Consider the following 23373-nt stretch of genomic DNA (forward strand, 5'->3'; position numbering starts at 1 on the left):
AAGCTGTCATAAAGGGTTCATCTTAACGGTAGCAAAGTACTGGAAGTGAAGTGTTTAAAATTGTAAGTAGGAGAGCAATCGAGAATGTCAACTTTATGGCTTAACCGTCAGCCACAGCTTATAAAGTTAAGAGAGATGCTTTCTTAAAAAGAAACCTGGCTGGTGTTTTGAAATGATAGCAGCTCTGTCAAAATGAGGTGTGAGATCCAAGCTATGTTCATGCTGTGCCTCAAGTTGCAGGCCCATCCTGCCTCAAGTGGGGTAAAATATTTCCTCACGAGGAGAGCACGCACTGATTTGATTTATCAATATTGATGTATTTTGAAGTCAGGCAGACCAAGGGGATGAGACAACTCTGGAAACATAAATGATCTTCCTCTGAGGTCTCTTGTCATTCTGAAGTCTGCCAAAATCCCCTGGTTTTCATTTCGCTTCCTCTTCTTTCCAGTCTTTCTCGAGCAGTGTTTTCTGTAACTTCTCCCTGCACAGCTCTAAGGCCCCAGCTACTAACAATAAATTCCCTCACACACATCACGAAACCGCTGTCAGCCTGGGAGCACTCTACAAGTAGAAACTTCCTCCTGCCTGATTTAGAGACCTGACTTAATTCCAGTCTGAAGAGAAACTAGCTGGGAGATATCTATGTGTTGAGACTATTAATGTTATCATGTTTGTTGTCCTTTATGTCAATGTGGACTGTATAAGCTGAAAAAACAAGCTGATTCAGCTGAAAGACGCTATAGTCTTTTAATCTACACCTCCTCAGATTTGGAGAGTTGTGCTTATATTCAGTGATTCTTAGGTACACCTTTAGTGTAACTAATGCAGGTGTAGATGAATACGCCTGAAAATGTTGCAGTATTTCACGTACTCTTCTGCCAGACCATACAGTTACCCTGCGGAAAAGCTCTAAGTGTACCTGACCTGATTGAGGCGGCTCGCATTGCGGAGCCAAGTACGTGTCTACAATCTAGCACTGAGGAATTTGAAAAATGGGTTTGCCTGCCAAAACTGAGGATATTCAAGCCTCTGCAGATATCAGCAGTCAGTAAACTGAACTCTGGTAACTGCTGGAAAGGCATTTAAATAACTTCCTTTCATTTGTGTGTGTTTTGTTTTGGTTTTCTCTATTAGAAAGAGAAAAGGAGAAGAGGTAGATGGAAATGTGACTGCGAAAAAGAAACAGAAAAAAGAAAAAGAGAAAGAATCAAAGCAGGAAAAACAGCTGAAGGTGAGTTTTAGCTGATCACATCTTAAAACCGGCTTTGTTAGAAGAGTGCAGCGTCAGCCCCTCACTGAAGAGCAGTGGCACCTAGAGGGGGGGCTGTACCTGGTGCCCAGACAAAGCAGGCTTGCAGCACAGCCGGTCCTTGTGTCCTGGCACAGGAGACGCCCTGTCACTAAGGCTTTGCTGAAGGCAGTTCACCCTGCGGCTGTCTCCTGAAAGACAGGAAGGAAATTTTCTAGGACTTGTGCTTATTGGATTTAAATAGATTAGGTAAAATGCCTTCTCTCTCAGGGAGACTGGTTCTCTGGTCCTTCCTGTATCGTCTGGTTGTGAGTCCGAGTGCTGTTGCAGAAGAGCTTGGAAACCAATAAATAGCTCATTGTCAAAATTAAACAGAGGTAAAGTGCGGAACTAGATTAATGAGAAATCATCTCTCTCTCACCCTCTGGGGAGCTGTGCTCAGTTCTTGGGTACAAGGTTTGATAGATCACAGCTTTCTACCTTTCCGTTTCTAGAATACCAGGGGAAGAATCTCCAGTTAGAGCACCAGGAATTTTGTATTTATTGAAAGTTTGGCATAGGTACTTTCCAAGAAAAAAAAAATAAGCACGCTGCTTTTGCTGCAATTGAAGTCTTAATGGAGCTGTAGAAAAATGTTTTTTCCGCCTTTGAACAAAAGTTTTGTTTTGTGGCAGTACCTTAATTTTCAACAAAACTTAGCTGAGACATTATCAGAGTTTTGCTGCTGCAGTACAGATGTTTAGGGCAGATCAGGGTTAACTTTGGGTTCATTAATTTTTTTTTAACAGCATTTCATTGAGTATGATCATTAGCACTGAAAATTAAACCATTTAGTATGGTCAACCAGTTCTTCCAAGGTAGAACACATTTTTGTCTGTAGCCAGCGAATAACATTCAGAAACTATCTGAGATATTTTAGGATGCTACTTTGCTGTCCAACCCTTTCACTTTTTGTAGAAAGGCCCAAAAGAGTGTGCAGGCTGTTCTGCACCGCTGCAGGTGACTGATCTGGTAGAAATTCCTCTTATGCATAGATGGCTTTAAAGAAGAACAGTGCCAATCAGCATTTCTGGTTTTTACTTTAATGCAAGGCTCAAATGCAGCCACATCCACGCTGTTGGCAGTGTCAAGTAGTTAGGTCATGTTTGCAAAGGCTGTTGAGAGCTTGCTAAGGGTAGAAGTGTGACAGACACATGGGTTCCACTCTACCTAAAAGTTAGCTGTCTCGTTAGTATTGCTTGTGCCTTCTTGTGTGGAATAGTGCTGTAAAGGTTATTCCGTGGCCTTTCTTCACATGTACATGATGGAGAAGCCTTGGTTTATACGGAATCCCGTAGGGATGTCCTTCCGCGTGTAGTCTTGCGAAGAGAGAGTACTTGCTGAAGCCGCGATGTGCTCGTGTATTCATGCTGAAATCTGAAGCACATGGCTTTAAAGACCTGTTCTAAGTATTTTGGTAAAATGTATGACTCTCCCTTTTGGTAAAGCTACTGGTTCTTGGTGCTCTTCATCTCACAGTCTGCATTTAAGATGGTCTTGCTAAAACCTCGTCTACATACTGCAATTTCGGGACTACTCTTAGCAAGCGATCAATTGCAGGTAGTTAAGCCACTGGGTTCTGTCAACAGGAGCAGACGGAGCTGATCTGGGGCATCAAGGATGAGCTGAGGAAGGTCTGCTCCACTAACGACCTGAAAGAGCTGCTGATCGCCAACAAGCAGGAAGTTCCATCAGGGGAGAATGCTGTGAGTTGGTCTGTAGTTGCTTTGCATGTGTGCTGGGTCTTTGAATCGCTGAAGCTGACCTGAACCAATATTGCTGCAAAGTCCGCAAGTCTGAAGCATGTTCCTAACAAAACACTTCAGAAAGGAATTCAGTGCAAAGCCCAGTCCTTTTCTCCCAGGACTCTGATACTAGTGCTGTTACACTGGCTTGCGAAGGGCTGTGTGGTCGTGTGTGATGCTGAATTCAACACCTTAGTCTCGGTGATGTGCCTTTATTCTACTATGCCCAAACTGGTCCATGGGGGGTTTTGTTGCTGGCTCATCAAGAGCAGGTTAGTTATGGTACTTCACATTGCCTCTCTCAACTGTTAAATTATTAAAAAGAAGCAAAAATTGCACAGATTGTTTCCTGGCATCTTTTCTAGAGAAAACAGTCACTTTTCAGTCTGTGTAATTTGTGAAAGTCTTCTCTCTTTTGGAGCCACGCATCAGTTGAAATATTTGTATTTATTAAGACTCTTTGTAAGGATTGTGGGCTGGGATGTGGGAAGTGTCTAGACTCAAAATGGTCAAGAAATACGCTCTGGGTAAAGTCCAGAGGAAAACTGGGACTTGTCTGAGCCTACACTCCCACCTACCTACTCATGCGCTCAGATGTGGTAACTCGTCTCCTCTTTGGCTGTTGTGGGTCGGATGCTGTGTGGTAGATATGCTCTCCTGAATGCTGAATCCAGATAGGAGATACTGCAAGTTGTGGATGTGAGCAGGTACGGTGTGACCGGGCAAACGCTGTGTCATGTCTTTAAGGTGTTGTACATCAATCAGTTCTGGTAATAGTGTTGGTGTACGTGCAGCGTCTGCATGACAAGCACTGGAGACGTCTGTGTCTGCATGCCAGCAGCCTGACAGTTATTTTCTTGTGCAGCCCAGCGTAGTGCAGTGTGTGGGCTTCCAGTCTTCTTCTGCCATGACCTGTTTTGTGTTCTTTGTTGCTTTAGATTTTGGACCGAGTAGCAGATGGGATGGCATTTGGAGCTCTGCTGCCCTGCGAGGAGTGTAAGGGGCAGTTTGTGTTCAAGAGTGATGCATATTACTGTTCGGGGGATATTACTGCCTGGACTAAGTGTGTTGCTAAAACGCAGACTCCCAACAGGAAAGACTGGGTAATCCCAAAGGTGGGTGTTTACTGCAAATTTGATAATCTGAAGCACGTGTCTTAACTGATGTTAAGAAATCTCCTCTTGTAAGGAGATTGAATAAGCACAGCTAATGCATAACTAAATCATTTTTTTTCCGGTAATGCTAAAATGAAAGAGATGTTGCTGATTTGATTTGAAACTCATCATTTACTCTCTTCTAGCTTTGTTTTCCCAGTCAGTAAAGTGGGTATTTGCCTAACTTAGTATAAATGTCTCGGAAATCCTTTCCAAGACCTGCAGTAAATGCCAACATCTGGCCAGTGCTCAATTTAGACTTTAAATCTTACAATAGTATTTGTTGGTTTTGAACTCTACTTATGCTTCCGTCCCACAGGAGTTTCGGGAAATTCCTTACCTCAAGAAATTTAAGTGTAAGAAGCAGGACAGGGTATTCCCTCCAGATGCTGCGACTGTGAACTCTGCGCCTCCTCCCTCCGCTTCTGCTCCTTTGGCAGAGACCGTGTCTGCACCCAGAGGTAGGCAGCTGGCTGGGCATGGGTTATTGAAGTTCAGGATGGTGTGTAATGCTATTCCCAGCCAGACAAGCATGCCACCCTGAAAGGCATGCTGTTCTCCTGCTCCCAAGCAGGCAGAGCTTTCCTAGTAGAAAACCAGCATAGCGGAATCTCATGTGCTTCATTTTCCTAGTGCAGGTAGACCTCGATATGGTGGGTTGCCTGGGGATGTGGGCTTGAAGTCTTGGTTTTTTTCTAACAAATCATTTTGGGTATTTGTTGGTGGTGAGGAAATGATGTGTTTGCAATGAATCAGAAACTTAAAGGCTGATGTTGCAAAATGTGTCCTGAGGGAGACCTGCTGCGAAACGCCTTCTTGCTTGGTTTCTTGGGGGACATCCAGGGACCTACGTAATGCCAGATATTCCACATTGTGTTAGGTTTTAAGGGCAAGAGGTTTTTTGGTTTTGTTTTTTAAATCCTCTGTTGGGGTTTGGCTTTACCAATCACTGGCTCCCCTTATGCAAAAAAAGATGCACTGTCTCTAGCCCACAAATTGGCAAAAGGTTGGATTCCAGAAATCCCCTGTACACTGTTGGAATAAGTTGCATGCTTTGGTGATGTAGCCTGTCCACTAAGAGCTATGCTGACCTCTTTTTTACTCAGCCTTCTTAGCCCTGGCCATAGTTTTGGGAGCAGAGGGTTATTGTTAGTTGGTGAAAAGGGTGGGAGTAATTATGCACAGATCATTTTTTATACAGATCCAAAATCATCAATTTTATACAGATCATGTTATTTTAGCAATGAAGACAAAGTAACACAGGTCTTGGTTTTGATTGTCAAGTTGATTCCAGCGCCAGCGTGCCCTGAAAGTAAACTCAAAACATTGACCAGAATTAAAGCTAACTTACTTTGTTTGCTAGCAGCCTAACTAATCTGAGTTGGGGGAAAATGAGGAAACAAAACCCTCAGTTGGTCAACCAGAGTTAATAGTATTTATCTTTAGCAGTGCAGATATGCTCTTTGACACTTGCTGTGTAGCCTCAGATGGTTACCAGTTTGCTCCTTACTTGTTATGGGGTTTGCATGGTACAACCTTGTACTGTCTATAAGATCAAGACTCGAATGTACTGTAATATAGGAACACTGTTGCTTCAGAATCAGTCGTCTCTCTCCATCCCATCAAAACCAGATTTTCTTTTGAAGAGTTGGGAGCTTTCACGTTACTGTGAATTTCTCTTGTGCTGTCCAGGCAGCAAAAAAAGAGGGAAGCAGAGCAGAGTCTCTAGTAGCACAGTGTTGAAGCAGACTTTTTCTTTTCTTTTTTTTTTTAAATTAATTAATTAACTTTAAAAAAAAAAAAAAGAAAAAAGGGGTAAATAATTTGCCTACATATCCATCTTCCCTGTCTTCAATCCCTTCTGTATGTTGGCAAGTGCTGAGCTTTGTTGCATTTCCTAGGTGGAGGGGAGCTTCCTCCTGCTTGCTTAGTGCAGGTCAGACCTGCTTAGACCCTTGTCTCCCTGACACTGAACTCGTTGTTCTGACTGGGGGGGATGCCGTCCCTCTGTGCTTGTTACTTGTCGGGAGGGGGCTCTGCCTGTTGCTAACATGCTGTGCTATTTCTGGACCCTTAGACAAACCGCTGACCAACATGAAGATCCTGGTTCTTGGAAAGCTGTCAAAGAACAAGGAGGAAGTGAAGAGCATTGTGGAGGACCTGGGAGGAAAGATGACGACAACAGCTAACAAGGCCACCCTGTGCATCAGCACACAGAGTGAGCAGCTGTGCCTTGGTTACTGGTTGCACGGGTAACAGAGCTGAGCAGATTACAGAGGACACGTCCTCGGAGCTGTCTGGGGATCGGTGTTTGGATTAGGGGGAGTGTTTTGTGTGCGCACGTGGCCTTAGTGTGCTTGGAAAAGTAAAGACAGATGTGTGCTGTTTGAGTTCTACTTACCTAGCACATTAACCCTGCCGGTTGTGCCGTAAGGCCCTGTCAGGTCTGCAGCAGCTAGAGCTTGGGTCTGTATGCAGACCATGGTGGCATGCAGGCCACCCCTGTTGGGATGGCAGGTGCTGCGTGGGGGCTGTGTCCATGCTTGCCTTGGAGAAGCCACAGAGCTGACTGGGCGCCCAAGGGCAGTTGTTTTCTCTGCTGGCAACTTAGGGTCTGCTCTTGCTCCCTGTTGAAGTCAAGGTGGAAACTGGCTGCTGAGGCAGGAGATCTGCTGCCGCCTGCCAGGAGGTCCAAGAGGGACTGGCGCAGCCCCAGCCGAGCTCCAGAAAAGGGAGAGCTGGACCAGCCAGGCAAAACAGGAGTGTTCCTGTTCTAGCCCAAGCTGCAGCTTTGAGCTGATAGGGATTTTGTTCTCCAAAGAACATGGTGAATCCAAAATGTGGTGGAATTGTGTTTCCACAAACTGTTTGAGAGCCCTGAATCATGGCCAGAGGAAGGGGCTAAAGTTTGAAACCTCACTGATGTGGGTTTTTTTCCTCCATTTCCCACCTTTTCTCTGCAGAGGATGTGGAGAAAATGAGCAAGAAGATGGAAGAAGTGAAGGAGGCCAAAGTCCGTGTAGTCTCAGAGGAGTTTCTTCAGGATGTGAAATCCTCCAGCAAGGACTTCCAGGAGCTTGTGTCTCTCCATGCGCTTTCACCTTGGGGTGCGGAGGTGAAAATGGAGCACGAGGAAATGGCCGTGGATGGGAAGTGCAGCAAGCCCCCAAGTACAAAGAGTGCTGGGAAGGTCAAAGAAGAACAAGGTGAAGAACAAAGTGGTTTTTTCTCCGCGGGCCTGTTCATTGCTGTGCTGTGCACAAAGCAAACCTGGGTATAGTCTATCCTTGCCCTTTCCTTGAGTTCTCTGCCCTTTTTCTCATAATAAATAATGAGACCTCAGGGCAAGACTAGCTTTAAGTAAACACAGAGCTGTCTCCTGAGCTGGCTGTTGTCTCCCCTAGTTCAGCCTTGCTTCAGAGATCTTCCGTGCTATATGTGCCGAGGCTCCCTGACATCAGTCCAGACTCTTTCTCATTATAACTCAGCTTCTCTGCCAATTTGGGTCAGTGCTGCAGCTCCAAGGAGCTGCTGGGGCACCAAGGTGTGACAGACACTACCGTGACCCCCCAGGGGGTGTTAGCAAGTAGGGCAATACTGGGGTCCAGAGCAACGGGTCTTTGTTCTACTTGGTTGGGTTTTTTTAACGGAGGGGGGAAAAATACCCAACACCAGTGTCATTCCTCATCAATACCATAGAGAGCTTGCACTATTAATGCTCGACAGTGAATGAAACTGTCGGGTCTGCTCGCCTATCTTCAGAACCTGTTCTTCTCCATGTCCTCCAAGTGTAGGTTTTTGTCATACAATTGGGTGTGTTATTGCCAGACTATATCACAGCAGTAGCTTCTCCAGGGGACCTGAACAACCCCCATGCCCTGTGAGGTTTTTAAATCCCACTTAAACACAACCACAAATGTGATTTATCTGCTGTGCAGGTGAAAAAAAAGATATGGCCCACCTCTTGGGGCCAGAAGGAAGGAGACAGATAGAATCTGGGGAGATCTTACTTTTCATTTAATTGGCAGGGTGGGGGCTGTGAATTGGCTGCTAAAACCAGGTTAAAAAAAAAGCCATTGAAGTCATTGTGCTTATATACTGGGAATCTGATTTGAAGTCTCCTTGGGGTGATAATTATGCAAACTGAGAATTTAAGTGTTGATTCAAGTCAGACTGTGTTTCCTGCCTAGGAAAAAAAATTAACTCTCTTTTCGCTTCAGGACCCAGCAAGTCTGAAAAGAAAATGAAGCTAACAGTTAAGGGTGGAGCAGCAGTAGATCCTGATTCTGGTGAGTGATAACAGTGGCTGCGCCTGCACCGCACACAGTCTTCAGGATGCATGATTGTTTGCAAAATGTTTTTCTGTGAAAGGATAAGGGTTCCATCAAAGGAACATGAATTTTTAAACCATTTTTTCTTCCTATTCAAGGAAGGATATTGATTGACATCTAAAGCTGGATATTCCAGGATTTTCTAGTGCAGCTTTTAGAAAGACCACTTCAAATGGGGGAATGCACCTTGTTCAGCTTCAGGAGCATCTGTCAGTGGGGTGAATAAAGGCCCAGCCAGCAAAGGCCACAGGTCTGGCATTAGCACCTGCCCCCAGACTCTTCGGGGCACAGCTGATGCTGCTTTCCAAACCGACGGTGCACAGACATTGTTCTGTGAATTCACGCTGCATCCAAGGCCAGCCTTTGGTTTTTTGGTGTGACACCTGCAGAACTACCGTGACACCTGCAGAACTGTGTCTCTCTTGAGAATCTAGTGTTAAATACTAGATTTTAGATGGTACTTTGTCAAAAGCTACAATTTTTTTCTCTAGTTAGAATTAAGGTTTACTTCACTATACCTAAAGGTGTGCACCCACAATTTATTAGGAAAAAAAATAATGCTTCAAGTAGTTTTGAATGAGCACATGGTCACTGTTTTTATGGTATTTTTGTTAAGATTCATTCTACTTTATGAAACGTTTGGGTGAGTGGAAATGTAGGAAGGAGACCTAAAATGGTAACCTCCTCCGTGTTCTAATTTGTTTCTTCTCTGTAGGTTTGGAGGATTCTGCTCACGTCTTTGAAAAAGGTGGAAAGATTTTCAGTGCAACCCTGGGCCTAGTAGATATTGTGAAAGGAACAAATTCCTATTATAAACTGCAGCTGCTAGAGGATGACAGAGAGAACAGGTGAGTTTAGTTTTCACTAGAAATACTTTTGTTCACTTTTCCCAATAAATGCTGGGGTTTTGGCATGTACAAAAGCCAAGTATGAGTAAAGTGTCTTTGTGAGGAGATATGGATAGATATATTTATCTCTAAAAAAACAAACAAACAAAAAAAACAACAACAAAAACAAACCCAAAAACCCCCACAACCAAACAACCACAAAACCCACAAAGCAATCAAACGACAAATGACCCCTGGGGAGACCTCCGCTCTGCGTGGAGGCATTTCTTGGTGATGTTAACAAAATCTAAGTTGGGAGGTGATGCAGAATTGCTTCTGTCAGTGTTCATTCCTGCATCCTGGGATGAGCAAGGTGGTGTGTGGCTGGTGTCTGGGTTAACTGGCGATCAGGAGGGCCACAGTGCTCTGTGACTGATGGCTGCCCTTGAAAGTACAGGAGCAGAATTTGGTGAACGTTCCTCCGTTCTGACATCAAGACCCTACATGTAAAGTCTGTGATGTTGGGAATCTTTCCCATGTTCTCCAACTTACTCTTGTCTTCTGATTGTAGAGCTGTGAGCTTGGGAGACAAAACCAGATTCTGGTTATTCTACCACAATGTAGTCCTGAATCGAGTGCCTTGAGGCTTAATAAAATGCAGTGAAATGGTCAGGGGACAATCATGTGTTTGGCTTTCCAGTCTCATCGGGCGCATGGCAGAACTGTCTGGTGATTGTGTTACTGAGTAGATGAAAAAATGGAGAGTGTTCTTCAGAATGAAACTGCCTCCCTGAGCACATAAGGGACGCACAGACATCAAGGGGAGCTAATGGCTGTCAGCAATGACCCTGGTTCAGCTCCGGATTTATTACACTTTACCATGTTCTTCATAATAAGCTTTTGTTGATGCCTCTTGTATGTGAAGTGTTTAACTGGATCTGTGATTCAGTATATGGAGGGATCTCAGTGCTTACATTTACTGCCTGACAATTTGGAAAGCTTGATTGGTTGTATACCTATAAATATTATGGAAGTTCACCCAAGGTGGTGTCAGCAATATAAACAAATGCTTTAATTACTTGATTTCTCTAAAAATCTGGACTCTAGGACTTTGAGTCCCAGGCTTACACATGCCTGGTGTTTGTTTTTCAAATATAAGACCCCAACAGTCTGAAGAGTTGTATTTGCAAAACATTAAGACTGATGAGGTATTACCCTCTCTATTCCTGCTGTGCATATATTTATCCTCAGAGATGGAGCTGGTGTGTAACACTGGAGGGGGTTTTTGGTTTGGGTTTGTTTGGGTTTTTTTGGGGGGGTGGGGTGGTGTTGTTTTTGGGTTGTTGTTTTGTTTTTTTAACACCAGTCCTTGGACCTACACTCTGGGGTGGCTCTTCTGATCCTCTCCTGCAGTTGCTGATAGGGAATGTCTTCCATAAAATTAATGGTATGCAAGTGGCTGATTCACGTGCAGCCACATGGTTGTTGCAGGATCGGTTTCATTTGGACTGAGATCTGGAGCCAGAGTATCTTATGTCTGTTCTTTTCTCACGTTTCATTTCTCCAGATACTGGGTGTTCAGATCTTGGGGTCGCGTAGGCACTGTAATCGGGAGTAACAAGCTGGAGCAGATGCCATCAAAAGAAGATGCCATTGAACACTTCCTGAATTTGTATGAAGAGAAAACCGGCAATTCTTGGCATTCAAAGAACTTCACTAAATATCCAAAAAAATTCTACCCGCTGGAAATAGATTATGGACAGGTAATTCCGAAATGTCCCCATACCAGGCTGCTTTGCTGTAACTGTTGTGTTCTGCACTTGCTGTTGGATCACTTACAGGTAACAAACCTGAGGAATGAAGTGCAGGTGCAACTGTTGCATCTTCCCTGTGCTACAGGAGGAGAGCCGTAGATCAATGAGTGTCATGCATTAAAATAAATGGGTTGGGAAACCAAGTAGTTCCCCATTTTCAAGTTTGAAGTCCTTTCAGAGCTTGTTCCTGTTTACTCTGTAATTTTAACAATGTTAATCTGAACTTAATTCAGCAGTCGTTTCACATGGAACCTGTCTGAAAACACCATTTTCTTTTAAACAAAATAGATACTTCTCATCTATCTTCTGCATCCAATATTCTCCCAAATGCTGAAGCAACTGCTATGGAGTGTTCTGCTTAGTGCGCATATTGAGCAGGCTGAGAAAGAAAAATTACTCATTGCCAGTAAGATTTGGCTATTTAGGCATCTAAGCTAAATAAGAATTCTCTTCCTTCTGCCCAGTGGGTGTTTGTGTGTTTATTTAAAAGCATACCAGTAACTTAAACTATCCTCACATTAAATAGTTGAATGCTGGTAATAGCTGTAAAGATACCAGAGAACGTATTTTCAAGCCATTGCATTTTTCTGTGGCCAGATTGCCTGATGTCATCTCTCAGTGTGAAGTACTCCATGCTTAGCTTTATTTCTGGAAATTTGAATATTGCAGCGGTGAAGTGTCTGTTACACTGCATTGTACAGTGATATTCTGAAGCATCTGACAGGTGCTTTATTGGTGCAATGGTCTGTCCGTGAAAGCATCTGGATGGTATTACGCCTAACTGATGATTCCTGTACTCACCTATGACAGTTTTTATTACAGAAACTTAGTGAAACTAGTTATTACATCTCTATTTTGTCACAAAAGCAACAAAGTAAACAGTCATTTTTTCATATCAAGGTCTCTATGTAGCAGAAAGCTTGCAGAAAAAGTAATTAATGCTGTTGCTTGAAGTGAAGCAGAGGTGCATGGAGAGTTCCTATTCCCTTAATTCTACTTATATTTTACAGTGCCACCTCTTGAAATAACATCTGCCAAATTACTAAATAGGTGGATTTTTAAACCCACTTTGTTCCAGAATGTCAGAGCAATGTCCCACGCTCCCCATGAACTTCAGGCTAGTTGTAGTATGCATACACTAAATTGGTTTGGAGTTGTTACCATGGCAGCCAGCCTGTTACTTTCATCCTTTGTGATTTTGCTAATTCTGATACTATTTTTACCTCCCAGGATGAAGAAGCTGTCAGGAAACTGACAGTAGGTGCTGGGACGAAATCAAAACTTGCTAAGCCAATCCAAGACCTTATTAAGATGATCTTTGATGTGGAGAGCATGAAGAAAGCAATGGTGGAATTTGAGGTGACTACACACATTCATGTTTCTTTTACCCTCCATGATACTTACACGGCCATAAGCAATACTTCCTAGAAGTCAGTGCGGGTTTTAGATCAGCCTTAAAATAAGGGCAAGAGTCTGACCAGAATTTGCTAAGCGCTGGAAGCAGTAACTCAGTTATGATAGTGTGCAGTTTTTAAAACGTGGGTGCATTCTTTGTTCTTCAGTGGGGAATGTCTGTATCAGCATCTTCAATTTAACAAGCCTCTGAGAAACTCGTCTGCCAGTCCTGGGTTCAGTAATTATTCTATGTTTTGGGGGTGTTTTGTTTGTTTGGTTTTTTCCCCACTGACACATGCATCGTGACCACTATTCGCTGAATGCTCTTAAAATATTAATACATGTAACCAATTTTCTGGTGATGTGAGGCTGGAGGTACTTTTTTTTTGTGAGCGGTGAACCACATATCGAGGGGGGGCAGCACTGCCACTAATTAAGGTAGCAAAGAGCACGCACCTCAGACTTGAGAAATGCTGCCAGTTGATACGTGCACTAATGAAATGCCGTGACAAAGTCCAGATCCTCTTCTGAACAGGGTCAAACTTGAGATATTTTTGTTGTATTTCTCATTTGTTCTAACAATACCCTATTTTCATCCTTTTTTCTTTTCCTCCATGCTTTTTGATCCATGCTTCTACCAAGCTTTCAGAGTGTGGTCTGGTGGCATCATCGGTTTCTCCTTGCACAGAGACAGTTTTACTGGTGTTCAGAGATCCTGTAGTTTGTTTTGATGCAGACATTCAAACCAGGTTAATTCGAAATAACAAATTTCGGTTTCTTCAGCCAGCTTAGTTATCCTGCCCTAAGGCTTCATATTTAAGCAGCTGTTGTTTGGTCTCTATGAGTATCTTGTGTATCTACTTTTCAGAACAGGCGTTGCGCCATTTCATACAGCTTGTCTGAAAGCTTTCAGATGGCTTGACCGATATTTTGTAGTCCCTTGGGTTAGTTGTGTTGTCCTGTATCTTCAGTGGCTCTTTGCATCAAGGTCTTCTAAAATATTAATAATTCTTTGTAACTGGAACTGGCTAAAGACTCTGAACTGATCATCATCTGATGTCATTTGATTTTTTAGAACTCTGTTGAAACTATGTTAATTCACACCATCTGCAGATCTATAGGAGACCTGGGACTCCAGATGGGCCTGTCTTCCTATTAGATTTATCTTCCTGTGCTGTTGCTGCTGAACAGCTGTTTTCCGTTAGAGGAAATAATGTTTTTCCTAGTTAGAGGTTTCTGTGCATCCTCCAAAAACAGCTTCTTGGTTCCTTTAATCAGCCTGATCTCAAGTATTTCGTTCCATGCAGGCACTCTCACTCTGCCACAACTCTAGCAAATTCTTAGTCTTTCTTTACACAGCAGTCGATCTATCTGATGCATTTCTCTTCCTGCCTCTAATTTGGCTTTCAGGAGTTTTACCTCACCAAGCATACAGGGGTTTATTACAATTATTGCCTTACATGAAATGGCTCATTGGAGGGTTGAGTCTACTCTAGTGCCGTGTTCCTCTCTTGCCTGGGTGGAAGGCAGACATCTCCCTTGCCTCTCATGACGCTCTTGGTGCATGTATCTGGGATGTGGAGTTAATTGTTCATGTTACACTCAGTGCATCTGGCAGTAATTGCAGTGCTCCTGTTCTAGACCCAGCCCCTTGGCTGCTGTGCTCTTTGGATGCATCTAATGGTAAAGCTTTGGGTGCAGTTTAGCTTTATATTAGCTCTGCAGGGTTCTGTTCACCTACCATGACTCATAGGAGACACAAACTCCAGCCCTTTAGCTGTGTGTGGGCTCTGTAAGAGATATATTACTCAGTCATGTTTTTGGGGGATGTGTTAGTTTATAGGTGTTAGTATTTATGTATTAGTGCTTATACACATTAGTTTATAGATTTATATGGCTTATAGGTAGTATAGGTGTCCGCAGCTATTCTGCACATCCAAGTTAAATGGCCCATTTTACTTTTACGTGTCCTTCATAATGTTTCAGCTAATAATTAGATAGTACAGATGGATGGTACTCAACAAGAAAGTATTGGCCCCAAAAGCTTGGGAGCTACAAATCTATTGCAAGTTATTTTTCATTAGGTTATTAATCTTGGCTTTGTGACTCTTGTGTCCCTAAGACATGATCGGTTTTGAAGCCTGTCACTTTCTTGCAGTCTGTCTTGGCTTTTCTCAGTATTTGGCTTTATGTATGCCTAGCTGCAGCTGAAGGTGAAATCTCTCCTAAGCCCAGTACTGGGTGGAAATCTCCATACAAAATTACCTTGGGGCTTTCACACCAGTCTCTCTAGCTTGGAAAATACTTCTGAGTTCAGCTTGCAGAGATCTGCATACAGCCGGGTGTCCTAGCTCCATAGTGAATAAATAATGTGTAACTTATCCAGACAGTACGTGATATACATGGTTTCACAGGATCGTCCTTGAGCTGAATCTTAAACCCATCAAGTTAAGTAAAGGCTAGACGTGCAGTGTGTACGGTGAGTACTGTCAAGAGTCCAGAGGGTGTATGTATGATCTTTGTAAAAGGCTCCATTGGACTTGACTTTTGTCAAACGTTTTTGCATTCAGATGGTCCTTAACTATGCAAGGATTTAATTCAAATCCGAAACTCTCCCAGGATCCATCAATACACAAATAAAAGTAACATATAAATTAAATCAGCGGATAAATGCAGGCAACCAAGACATTGCTTTTAACTTGGTTGCTCTTTTTTTTTTTTTGTTCATTTTTCATTGATGAATATGAAGCATCTTATAACCTCTTTGTGTTAGACCCTTGGTAATTGTAGGGTAAAGTTGGAAGAAGGTGTCTAGGTTATACCTAGAAACAAAGGTGATCTTATGAACAAGAATTATTTCATTTAGTTTGCTGCTTTGCCAGCCTGAAATGTATGGTTACTGAAGTGATTGAGGAATACATCTGACACCGGGTCAATATAAAACTTCTAGCCAGGTGCTTAGTACCCTGTTTTTGTGTTGCCCTAGCTTAATTTCCTATTGCAGTATTCCTTTGTTTATAGTATGTCTTCTCAGTAGCGTGCACTGTCGTTCTGACATCATTCCTCAATCCACAGAGATTCATATCAAGTCTGAAATGTTTCCATTCTTTGTGTGGTCAGTCTTACCAGGATGGAGAGATTAGTTCCCTAGAAACCAGAGAGGGAATGCTGCCGCAGTTTCAATGTAGTGAAATCCTGTTTTAATCATTTAAATCTTCATCAGATTGACCTGCAGAAGATGCCACTGGGAAAACTGAGCAAGCGACAGATCCAGAGTGCATATTCCATCCTTAATGAGGTTCAGCAGGTGAGCATGAAAGAGATGTTAGAGCGAGAGGGGGATTCAGAAATTTTTCTGGGCTCACAGTGGGGTGGATGCTGAGCTGTGTGTATAAAGGTCTGTATTCTGTCTCGCTGGAGAAGAGGATGTGGCGTCAATGGGCAACTAGTTAATTCTCTTCACTGTTGTGCCAGTTTTAGCAGTACGTGTAGTGTTTCAAAAGTACTACATCTTTCATGCTTTTGTAGGACAAACTTTAGGCTGAGCCAGACATAAGTGGCAGTTGAGGAAATGAAGGTGGTGTCTTGATCTAGCTGGTGTTTCCACCCCAGAGAAATCTGTTAGAGGATGAGAATAAAGGTTAAGTTGACACAGTAAAGGGTCTGGCTTGATGACACTACTGTATTTACACATTATGATCTGGACCATGAATCACTGCATAGCACTTCCTGAACAGCTTGAAAAAGTGTACCAGCATACCAGGTTTTTTGTCATGGGCTCCCTGGCAAAGCATAGATATGGGAAGTTTTACTTCAATTGTTAGAGCAGACCAGAACCTTGCCAAGGACATTCACCCCTTCCATATCCAGAAGCCTTTATTTTGCTTTCCAGAAGCATAATCCTCATTAGATTTTTCTCGTACCAGAAGTTCTGTGTATTTCTGTGCAAGTGCTGTGACTTATTACATCCAAACCAATCAAATAGAATTGCCCTTTTTAGTTCTGTGAGAGTTTCAGCATTAACACTGTTTGTGTTGGTGTTTCTGTGTATTAGTCCTCAAGTATCTCGTGTGTCTATTGCTATGGAGACTTAATCTTACTCAGTAATTTTCTTTGGTGCTTGTCATATTGTCCAGGCAGTTTCTGACAGTGGTTCAGAATCCCAGATCTTGGACCTCTCCAACCGCTTCTATACTCTGATTCCTCATGACTTTGGGATGAAGAAACCACCTCTCCTAAATAACTTGGAATACATTCAGGTATTGACTGGAAACAGTATGTGGTTTGCAGGCAGCAGGTCTGATATCAGACATCTAACACAGAGGATTTGTGAGGTTTTAAGACTTAATTTAACCTCATGCTTTTTTTTCTTCAGAATATCTTGTTTGTTTGTTTATGTGCATATATGTGTAGACATACACAAATAATTATATGTATAAGGTATTAGAAGATATGTATGTGATATGTTATGGTCTATTTATATATATGTGTGTCTGCCTTTTAATATATTTAAGTATATATATTTATTTTTTTTAAAAAAAGAAGCAGTACTTGTGAGGTAGCAGTGTGTGGCCAGTGATTCATACACACTTATAATTTGGGGTATTGCAGAGTTATTCTGAACATGTCAAAGGCACAAGTGAAATATCCTCTTTAATAAATTCTTCAGGCTAAAGTGCAGATGTTGGACAACTTGCTCGATATTGAGGTTGCTTACAGCCTTCTCAGAGGTGGAAATGAAGATGGAGATAAAGACCCAATTGACATCAACTATGAAAAACTTCGAACTGATATTAAGGTAAAGGAAATAAAAGAAAATTGACTAAAAGGAGTGACTGTGAATACAAACTGATGTCCTGTTAGTTTGGAGTATAACAAATCACCTAAACTGTAAGTGGACAGATGTATTGGCATGAGTTCCATGAAGGGCCACTGAGATGATTAAGGGACTGGAGCATCTGTTGTACGAGGAGATGCTGAAAGAGCTGGGGCTTTTTAACCTGGAGAAAAGAAAGCTCAGGGGATATCTTATCAATATCTATGAATACCTGCGAGGGGAAGGGAGTAAAGAAGACAGAGACAGACTCTTTTAAATGCTATCCAGTGACAAGAGGCAATAGGCACAAACTGAAATACAGGAAAATGTATTTAAACAAAAGAAAAAGGTTTTGTTGTTGATGGTGTGTGTTTGTTTACTGTCAGGATGGCCAGACACTGGAAAGGGTTGCCCAGAGAGGCTGTGGAGGTGTTGAAGACCTGATTGAACTCAGCCCTTGGTAGCCTCCTCCAGCTGGCCCTGCTTTGAGCAGGAGAGTTGGAAATCATCTTAGTTTCCAGAGTTGCCTTCCCATCGGCAAGATTCTGTGACAGAGTGCTGTCTGTATGCCTGTACATTTCCTGTAGCTGGGAATAAATTTCCACTTAAATGATAAAGGAGCCTTAAACGGGGGAGTTGCAAGCACAGGGTGGATGTCATCATGTTATAAGAAGCCTGCTGGTTTGTATGCTAAAGAAACTTCTCTTGTTTGCCTCCTTGCAGGTTGTTGACAAAGATTCAGAAGAAGCCAAGATTATTAAACAATATGTGAAAAATACTCATGCTGCTACGCACAATGCATATGATCTCAAAGTCGTGGATGTAAGCTGGGCAATACAGGGGTTTAAGTTTGTGGAGATGGGCTCTTCTAAGTTGACTTACTTGTTTGCAGTTCCCTTTTATTTTTGAGTAGCTTATCTGATTTCCTTTGTTGAAGGGATGGTTTGATAGACCAGTTGCTATTTAATAGAATAGCGAAAGTCTAGGCACAGATGAGTCTAAGCTTACTGAGATGTCTTTGGGGATGTGCTTTGATTTTGATTTAACTGGCCTCACAAAGGAGGTTGGAGGAGTAATCATCGTCTAAAATTGAGCCTTAGATCATGGAATGATTTTTCAGAAAACTGTGGTCTCATGAAAATGCAGAAGGGAGGGCAGAGAAGTAATCAATAACAAGTACTGTGTGATAAATGCTACCGCTTTTTTGCTCACGTGACATAGCAAAATGCAAATACTAAAACCCATCCAGATCAATTTTCCTAGCAGATTAGTGCATATTTCAGATTGGATGATTCTTTTTTTTCTTATGATTAGTTGCATGAAGGTAATGGTTTATTGGCTTGGTTGCTCTTTTTCTCCTATCCCTTCTTGAATTGAAGATCTTCAGGATTGAGCGTGAAGGAGAGAGTCAGCGTTACAAGCCATTTAAGCAGCTTCATAATCGCCAGCTGCTGTGGCACGGTTCCCGCACCACCAACTTCGCTGGTATCCTCTCGCAGGGTCTCCGAATAGCTCCCCCTGAAGCTCCTGTGGTACGTTAAACAGATAGTTTCTCTGGCTGCTGCCATCCCTGTGCCCAGACGTGGCCACAGTTGGAGACAACCTAAATAGGAGAATATCTGTGTGGGGAGGGCTCAGTGTCACCTCTCGGCATGCAGGCAGCATTGTGTGTCCAGACCGCGTTGCTGACTGATGTCCACGAAAGCTTGAGTTGCAGCTTTGCTCTCCTGGGAGCTCAGCCAGGTGGATTCAATGCTGCCTTTGTGTTATTGTCCCAATCTCCTCCAATCTCTCCAATCTTTTTTTTTTTTTTTTTCCTCCCCTTTCTTTCTTTTGCTGCTTGCAGACCGGCTACATGTTTGGGAAAGGCATCTATTTTGCAGACATGGTGTCCAAGAGTGCCAACTACTGTCACACATCTCAAGCTGATCCCATAGGCTTAATACTACTGGGAGAAGTTGCCCTTGGAAATATGTAAGTAACTTATGAAGAGCATTTGCCGAACGTGCTTAGTACATGGTGATGCTAAAATTGCAAGCCTTTTCTTCAGTGTGAAGAAAGAGCACTTTATATTTCTTTAGAAACAAGATTATTTTCTTTCTTAAAATGAGAGCTATTTGGTGGTGAAAAAAATCAGTGTTGCAGGTCTAGAATCTTAAACTAAATGCTAGTATCATTAATATTAGTGACTAAGACAACGAAGGAAGGCTGATGACTTCCAGAAGAGTAGAATCTAAATTAACTTCATATTAACTCACTGTAAAGTGAAGCCTGAAAAAAAAAAAAAAAATCACCAAGATAGTTTAAGATAAATGTAAAATGCTATTCTGTGTTCTTTGTGCTGTCCAGGTATGAGCTAAAGAATGCTTCTCACATAACAAAATTGCCCAAGGGAAAACACAGTGTGAAAGGTAAGCATTAATAGCTGTCATTGGTAATCTGTTATTGATGGCAAACTCACCTTGTAGCTCTCAGCTTAGCGAATAGTACTGTAGTCACTTCATAGTTGTACTTCCTTTAAGAGTTTGCGTACTGTTGCCTTATAGTTGCATCTGTATATTTGTATATAGTGTTTGGAGATGGGAGTTATTACACTTCGAATGTTAAGACTGAAATTAATGTGTTGCCTGAAGTTCAGGAGGAAACTTTAATTTCATGTTACACAAGAGAAAATGTAAGGTGCGTTCTCCAACTTCTCAGTTGCTTTCATCATAACAATACTGTGTATTTTCAAAGAAAGATGAGAGGTTTGATAGATAAGAATAATTGTTTAGCTTTCAAAGTGCCTTAGAAGTTTGGAGAGAAGGGAAAAATCTAAGAATAAAAGTTCAGATGGAACAGCTGTTCTCATTACATTTCTATCTGCAAGAAGTATCAATATATTGCACTGAAAAAGAAGATGAGAGAAAAGACTTAGCTCTCTAATTCAAGCAAAAGAAATGGTAATCATGACTGTCTTCTGTACCGAGATGGGAGAGCGGAGAACAGTAACATTCAGTAATGAGTGGCTTTTCTTAAACTACTCATTTTGAGAGGCTTAAAAAATCAGTTGCCTAAAATAAAATAAAATGTGATTTAGCATCTCTTTCAATGCGTACTACTCACGCTACTATGGACGTCAAATCAGATTTGTATTGAAGAGTTTAAACAGAATAAGAATTGGTTTGTTATACTTCTCTGAAAACGCTGCAATGTGCACGTTTTCACTAATGGACCTAGGATATGAGAGCTGTAAGTCTGATCTGTTTTAGCTTTGATCATACAGATTACACAATTAACAGCCAAAAGTCTAAAATTCTCACTTTTAATGTGGCAGAGTATGAGTACCATAAGTATGGTGATGCTGAATTGAATAAACAGACTATATCCTTTGTGTTCTTCTTAAGATACTTCTGCACTTGTCAGCATTTGAAAATATATGTGAAGTAATATTTGTCTAGCCAGGTCATTTTCTTTATGTGCAAAATCTGCATTTGCCTTCTAGATTTGTAACTAATGTTTTTTTCCCTTTCTAGGCTTGGGCAAAACTGCGCCTGATCCCACAGCCACTACCACCCTTGGTGGTGTAGAGGTTCCCTTGGGGAATGGGATCTCAACAGGAATTAATGATACCTGTCTTCTGTATAATGAGTATCCTTTGCTATTACGTTGGCTGCACACTGTGTTTCAGTGTGGCTGAGTTTAGCAGGACCTCGCTAATGTCAGTCAGGAGTTTTTGCACGGTGCAAAACAAAAAATAATCTTTCTTTTAGATCTGCTTTGGGGTACTTGCAGACAATTTAGTCTCTTCTCTAAAGGAGATGATTTTACAGTTCTCACACATAAATTGTCATTCTGCACGAAAGGAAACAATACACGTAGCAAATAGCTGTTGTCCCAACAAGACTCAATACCCGAAGGCATTGGAATGGCCAGGTGACAGTGCCCAGTAGTGCCTTGCCCAGAGATGTGCCAGGACAAGGGGAGGGTAATGCAGCCTTGTGGTTGTTCCACATCACTCCAGTCCGGTCTCTTCCTTGTGGTGCTGTGGCTGTCCAGTTTGGCCAGGAGGAGGTGGGGGAGCCAGCTCTGTGGCTTGATGGAGTCGTTCATCACACAGCCGCTCTTGTGTTCCCCAGACCCTTTGCAAATATTGAGGTAAACCTCAGATGCCCATCGGAGATGTAGCCATTAAGCCTCTCAGCAGAAATGCCCCCAAATGAATGTCTGCTCAATGTTCACAAGAGATCATAAGAATAAGTGACATGTAAGGTCCCAGATCAATCTCTTCACTGCCAGTGAAGCAAGTAACCCATTAATACAACCTCTGGATTGTGTAGAAACTGTCTTCTCTTTTGGTAAGCTGTTTTCCTCTTACAAGCAGTATTGGCAACAGAACTCGTGGCAATAGTGTTTTTATCTTGGGTTTTCTTAATATAGCATCTATCTTGGTCAGATGATAAAATATAATACAGTTAATAACAGCTAATTGAGATAACATGATGTGCATTTGTTTCGGTTTACACTGTGTTTAATGAGGATGCTTTTAATCTAAAATCGGGATTAGAGGTAAGTTTGAGGCCTAAAGCATTGAGAAACAAATAGGTGAGCTGTGACTGTCTTCTGAAAAAATAAAATGGTGTGGTCATAGAATGTGCAAGTACTACTAACCATTGTAGGGCTCTTCTCTGTGATTCTAGTTTGGGTTTTTAGTGAGGAAATTAAGAGGACATTAATGACTTCGTGCTGGAAGGTAGCAATAGAACTACAGTTACAGTTGTAGATGGCAAGTCTGTAACTGCAGAGCTCATCTAGGCTACGTTGCTCCACCGTTTAGATAGCAAGAGAGATGTTGTGTGTTATAGCTCTGGCTGGCAAAAAGTAATCTTCAAGAGCTACAGCCTTGTATCTAAGTCAGTTCACCTGCCTGTCACTCGGGATTCCTGCTGCACCATCGTTAATTCTCCATATGACTGTTAGTTGCTTGTTTCTAACTATTGTATAAAACGTTTTCAGATTCAAAGAAAATTTGTGTTTAAAGATTTGTGGTTTGAGCTGTTAGAACTGTTTAATCACACAGGCATCTGTATGGTAACTTGTGTTCAGAGGTGAAGTTTGACTGTGCTTTGAGGGTTTTTCTGTGTTACTAATATCAACTGCTGTAATTATTCCTTAACATTCTTCCCAGATATATTGTGTATGATGTTGCTCAGGTAAATCTGAAGTACCTGCTGAAACTGAAATTCAACTATAAGACGTCACTCTGGTGAACAGTATTTAGAAGCCCTGTTAGAGTTATACCGTAGTTACACTATAGCGTTGACTTCTGACATGCTTACGCATTGACTTCTCTTACCAAGATATCAAGAGCTAAACTGCAGAAGAGGTTACTAAATCCTATTTAGTACAACACTTAGTGAAAGTTTTATATAAATGTGTGGCAACACATGGACCTGAATTCTGATGAGAACGAGTACCTGGTTTTGTTTTATACCACTCCTAATTCTGGGGCTTTCAAGCGTTCCTTTTAGTTGACCAAACTGACCAAAAAAAATATAAAGTAAATCAAGCTTGTGTTTTTAGCCAAACAGAGCTGGGCAATAGCAGGATAAGGAACTTGAGGATGTTTGCAATATTTGCTCTGTTAAGGTTTCCTCTTGTTTGAGATACCCTTTTTCAGTTTTCATTTGAATAAATGATAAATGTGCATTTATTTTGAGGTAAAAAATAAAAGCTAATTTCATACTAACAGCTTTATGTTTCAAAACTTCCAAATTGTTTTGGTTTTGAGTCACGATTTAAATGTATTTGGTAGAATGTTCTTAAACATGATATCTCTCTCTCTGAAGATCAAATGCCAAATATTGAAATCTGTAGTCACGTTTCCGGAAGTCGTGGTGAAATGAAAATTTGGACTTTCCACTGAGACTTGATCTGTCAACAGTTGGTGTGGTAAACATGGAAAATGAACTTGTGGCTGTTTGAATTTAGTATTAGCCCCAATAAACCTCCTTTAAATATCTA

General features: G+C 41.9%; 1 protein-coding gene across 1 annotated transcript in view; it reads left to right on the plus strand.

Moving 5' to 3' along the window:
* Positions 1–23373, plus strand: part of PARP1 (poly(ADP-ribose) polymerase 1) — a 34225-nt gene extending 10852 nt beyond the window's left edge. The window contains exons 5-23 of the mRNA XM_054196163.1: positions 1135–1231; positions 2878–2994; positions 3972–4148; positions 4507–4648; positions 6265–6405; positions 7151–7393; positions 8408–8476; positions 9234–9366; positions 10913–11108; positions 12390–12518; positions 15778–15861; positions 16691–16813; positions 17224–17352; positions 18094–18192; positions 18750–18902; positions 19217–19344; positions 19720–19781; positions 20886–21000; positions 22538–23373. Coding sequence (XP_054052138.1) covers positions 1135–1231; positions 2878–2994; positions 3972–4148; positions 4507–4648; positions 6265–6405; positions 7151–7393; positions 8408–8476; positions 9234–9366; positions 10913–11108; positions 12390–12518; positions 15778–15861; positions 16691–16813; positions 17224–17352; positions 18094–18192; positions 18750–18902; positions 19217–19344; positions 19720–19781; positions 20886–21000; positions 22538–22619 — 2419 coding nt within the window. The 3' untranslated portion in view covers positions 22620–23373. The remainder of the gene's footprint in view (positions 1–1134; positions 1232–2877; positions 2995–3971; positions 4149–4506; positions 4649–6264; positions 6406–7150; positions 7394–8407; positions 8477–9233; positions 9367–10912; positions 11109–12389; positions 12519–15777; positions 15862–16690; positions 16814–17223; positions 17353–18093; positions 18193–18749; positions 18903–19216; positions 19345–19719; positions 19782–20885; positions 21001–22537) is intronic.

The sequence above is a fragment of the Rissa tridactyla genome, chromosome 3 (assembly GCF_028500815.1).
Source record: "Rissa tridactyla isolate bRisTri1 chromosome 3, bRisTri1.patW.cur.20221130, whole genome shotgun sequence".
Taxonomy (NCBI): Eukaryota; Metazoa; Chordata; class Aves; order Charadriiformes; family Laridae; genus Rissa; species Rissa tridactyla.